General features: G+C 38.3%; 1 protein-coding gene across 2 annotated transcripts in view; it reads right to left on the bottom strand.

Moving 5' to 3' along the window:
- The window catches only part of reps2 (RALBP1 associated Eps domain containing 2), a 65,839-nt gene that overhangs the window by 24,026 nt on the left and 37,440 nt on the right, over positions 1-4,373 (bottom strand). Inside the window, exons 8-13 of one of the 2 annotated variants that reach the window (XM_014000958.1) lie at positions 2,503-2,671; positions 2,370-2,423; positions 2,116-2,194; positions 1,753-1,821; positions 1,347-1,398; positions 1,131-1,267 (exon numbers count right to left, since the gene is read on the bottom strand). In XM_014000958.1, coding sequence (XP_013856412.1) covers positions 1,131-1,267; positions 1,347-1,398; positions 1,753-1,821; positions 2,116-2,194; positions 2,370-2,423; positions 2,503-2,671 — 560 coding nt within the window. The remainder of the gene's footprint in view (positions 1-1,130; positions 1,268-1,346; positions 1,399-1,752; positions 1,822-2,115; positions 2,195-2,369; positions 2,424-2,502; positions 2,672-4,373) is intronic. The other variant, XM_014000963.1, reaches the window with a different exon arrangement.

The following is a 4,373-nucleotide window of genomic DNA, read 5'->3' as shown; positions in this document are numbered from 1 at the left end:
TATTCTATTCTATTCTATTCTATTCTATTCTATTCTATTCTATTCTATTCTATTCTAGAGAAAAGCTGTTAGATATTATTTTCCTTATTTCAGGAAGTCTAAGTGTAACCGTCTCATTCCGCTGATTATTTCATTTAATTTGAGGTTGAATCTTCTGAAACAAAGTGAAATAATCTAACAGTGCAGTAAGACACTCTCACTCACTCCCCTGTGCAAAGTACATTCATAACATTTATATTCAAGTTCATAGGTTTAATATTTCAGGATTCATTTATTGTCATCTGCAGGTTAACACAAGTCAACAATGCAATGAAATTCTTAGGATGAGAAGAAACCATCCAACTCGCTATAAAACAAAAGAACAGGAAATTCATGTAGCTTGCAGTAGCTGCACAGAAAATAAAAAAAAGTTTAGGGGTAATAAGTACAATGTAAAGTGAATTTGGTGAACAACTAATAATAACAGAAATAACAACAAAAAAAATAACAGTGCAGGCAGGGTGAAATGCACAGAGTATTTCACCATTGAAAATATTGGTTGATTGTATTTAAAAATATGTGTATTGCACACATGTAAATATGGTATATGTGGTATATTATTGCACAGGTAAGAGTAACAAGTTTTTATACTTTATCAAGAAGTATTTATACAGTGGTTGATAACAGTTCTGTGAGGGATTCTTAAGTTCATGAGTAAAAAATTCAGAGAATTAAAGATTTTAGTAAAATCAAGACTATTTCATCCAGAAAGAATTCTGGTTAGCTCCCTCATTTGAACCACATCAACTTTTTTGACCCTGTCTCTAAAAAAGAATCGTGAATCGTTTGGAACAGGAAACGTACAAATTCAAACAATGCCCAACCTTAATTTTAATGCATTACTTCAAACATTTCTAATCCTTTAATATAAAGATAAGCATAAATTCACTACACTTATTTCCATAAGCAGAACCTGATTTGGACTCCTGAGTGCCTCTGATGTTTCATAATAATCAATAAAACATTAAAACTTGTCTCTATTTCTGCTGGAACAGAGAAGMACAGCTCTCAGCCGCTCCTCTTCCTCACCTGTTGTTTACAAATAAACAGTGTGGGAGGAGTCAGGCGTCTGTGTCGGGTGGGGATCGTACCTGGAGTGCCCTGCTGGAGAAGCTTGTTGAGATCCAGAGACGAGGCTCTGGAGTGGGTTTTCTGCGGGCGAGGAGGTGGGGTGGGCGGTTCCTCCGCCTTCTTCATGGCATCTTCAATAGACGTGCTGGAGTAAGACCTGGACGACAAAGATCATGCTGGTGATGCTCTGTGTTAGAGCAGGTCATTATGTGACAAAACAAGGCTCCGTTTTTCACCTGGGTCTGGTTTTTGTCCTCATCTGTGAGTCTAACTCGTGCAGCAGCTCTGCTAAAGAGAAAACATGAAATAATGACCAGAAGCATCAGACTCTGTGTTTACGTTGAGTTAAAAATGAGAAACAACTACTTCCCTTTAGCKCATTTCAGCTCACTCAACACATTTACATCCCAGCCGTTTTCCCTCCTACCTCTACTGTCAACYAATGACATGCTTTAAATACACTTCTAAACTAAAGAAAAAAACAACAAGTAATGTTTACATCTAAACAACTTTACAAACAAACCATTTTTAAAGAAGTAAAAAGAGGAAACTTTTTTCAGTTTAGAATCTGAAACTTCAGATGTCTGCAAGAACAGAGACGGCTCGGAGTTTCTCACATTAAAAAAMAAGTTTCATTTTCACCTGGCCTCTCAGGAAACTCTCCCAGCTGTAGAGTCTGCTTGTCCTGAGCCGAGCTTTTCACACCCAAATCTGCAGAAACATACAAAATCCTGACTGATCCACTGAGAAAAGGACAGGATTTATTTTACTTCAGCTCTGTAAAAACTCCCAGCCGTTGTTTCGGTTTATTTTTTTTCCAGAAATTCCTCACCGTCCAGGATGGAAGGTGAGGAATTTATACGTTTTATAACCGCGTGCACAAACAGGACAAGACGTTCATGATGCTTTTTATATTTGTGACTTTAAGAGAAGAAACATAAATCAGAATATTGAATCACTGCTTTGCACTTTTCATGGGGAGATTAGAAAGTTCAGAACAGTTACCTTCTTCAATGGATTTTTCTTCTTGCTCTTGTTTGCTCGTGCCTGAGCTCAGCTGGAGCCTCTCTGCAAAGCTTCGCTCCTGAAACAAACAAACAAACAAAAAAATCACATCTCAGCATCAAGAGTGAAATCACGTCAAAGCGTTCTCCGATGGGACCCCCAGTTCAGTTTGAACAGGAGCGTCTTCTGTTCAGCGTGTTGGCGCCCCCTGCAGGCAGCCCTTCACCTGACCACAGAGAACAGGTTTGTCTCACCCTGGGACACGGCCTCGGCTCTGCATCCTCGAAAACTATCAAAGGCTCTGAGCTCTGCGGGGATAAACACAGTGAGAGAGCTGAATCAGTCCAACTTTCAGAAAACAAACACGGCGACAGGTGTTGGTTTTACCTCGGGGGTGTCGGGTACGTCCTCTTCCTGCTGCACGAAGCCCGGCTGCAGCGTGGGCGGGAGGCTCTCTGGGAGAGGGTAGCCATTTTTGCGCGCCACAATCAGGTGAAAGGCGATGCAGAACTCTGTGAAGGTCAGCGCTCCGTCTCTGTCCACGTCGCTCAACTCCCTTCATTCAAAAAGAAAAGAGTAGCGAAATAAACAAACTGAACAATGGAACTGATGATAGATAACTGTTTGATCATCAGACACGTGATGATTAAACTAAGATGGTTTTATAGATTTTATAAAAACGCTGGTTGTAGCTTCAATATTTACTATTCAAACATGAGTGTATTTTTTTTATTCAGGAAAACAGGAAGGTTGTTTGAAACAAATCAACACAAAAATATTTTTATTTTTAAGAAAAACTGAAAGCAGTATGGCTCAAACTGCACAAAAACTGCCTAAAAAATAATGTGCCTTCACATTAAAAGAACTTAAAAACTTCACTTAAAAAAGATTTTCTGCTGAAGATTTTTTGATAAAAGCTTTTATCCATATTTGTTGGTTTAGTGCCAAGCTATGCCAATAAGCTGTAAGTTCAAGCTTTATATTCATTTACTATAAAACTGCTCTTTTGTCAAAACAAAACAAAAAAAAACAACAAACAGAAAAAATATAAAAGTCTGTACACCAAAAATGTCAAACATTTCATTCAAAATGGCAAATTTTTAGCTCATCTCTTTATTCAGTGAATTCAAAAAATTGATTCAATAACCCTCTGTATTTAAGTGCTCTTAAATACAAAATATTTTACTTCCAGGAATGTTGACATTTTTGATTTTGCTTGTGTGTGTTCGGGAAAGACAAGATAGTTAATGTCAGTAGTAGCTAAGATTCATGTCCCAGTCTGTGAGCAGTGACAGGTGAGCCACTGTTAAAGAATCATCCTTGCTGCTTTCTAAAACATCCTTACAGCATAAACACCTCCGATGTGCTGCCATTTACACCCAACTTCAGTGCAAATACTTTGATAAACAGCGAATGTATCCTTGTAATTGTAAACAGCAGCACAAGCAGAAATATAAAATTATTTGTCTGGTTTGTAAAATTCTGCATGGTCTTGCACCTCCTCCACTTGAAGCACCTGTCACGTTGTTGTCAGTAAGGACCACCAGAGGTACTGTAAGAGGAGATCTTGCTGTACCTTTTAGACGAAGTACATTTGGTCAGAATTCTTTTTCAGTAAAAGCTTCACTTGACTGGAATAAAATACCAGAAAGCATAAGAACCTGTGGATCCTTCAAATTATTCTCAAATACCTTAAAATCATGGCTCCTGGGTAATCAACTGTGTGGACACGGAAAATGGGATTCTTTTATCCATTTGGTATTTTTAAAGGGGACCTATTATGCAAAATTCACTTTTTAAAGGTTTTTTCACTCAACTTTGGGTATGTACTTCTTAAAAAACAGTCCTAGGACCAAAAAAATGCACCCAGGGGCATATTTACTGTAAGTAAATGTATTTTTAACGTATATTAATGACAAGTTTTATACTTCCGTCATTTTGTGATGTCACAAGCCGTACGACAACCCACCTGAACCTGTGTTCAGCCCCTTATCTAGCAACCCCCGGGTGAGACTCCTCCTCAGTATAAAGAGCCATCAGGGTTGTTATTGGGCAATGTGCAGCTCATTTCACAACAAGCCTCCAATAGGACAATGGGTAGAGTGTTGGACCAGAGAGTGGGAGACCAGGGTTTGAAACTGGCATGGACACAATTTAATTATTTATTTTCATTCGTTATGAACACATTTTCTCATGTACCTCTCCTGTTTAGCTGATTAAATCCTTGTTAAAGCCTATTTGTTCGAGTTTCTGAGGTA

The sequence above is a fragment of the Austrofundulus limnaeus genome, unplaced genomic scaffold (assembly GCF_001266775.1).
Source record: "Austrofundulus limnaeus strain Quisiro unplaced genomic scaffold, Austrofundulus_limnaeus-1.0 Scaffold8, whole genome shotgun sequence".
NCBI lineage: Eukaryota > Metazoa > Chordata > Actinopteri > Cyprinodontiformes > Rivulidae > Austrofundulus > Austrofundulus limnaeus.
Note: the sequence above shows the minus strand (reverse complement) of the source record. Positions and strands in the feature narration are given on the sequence as shown.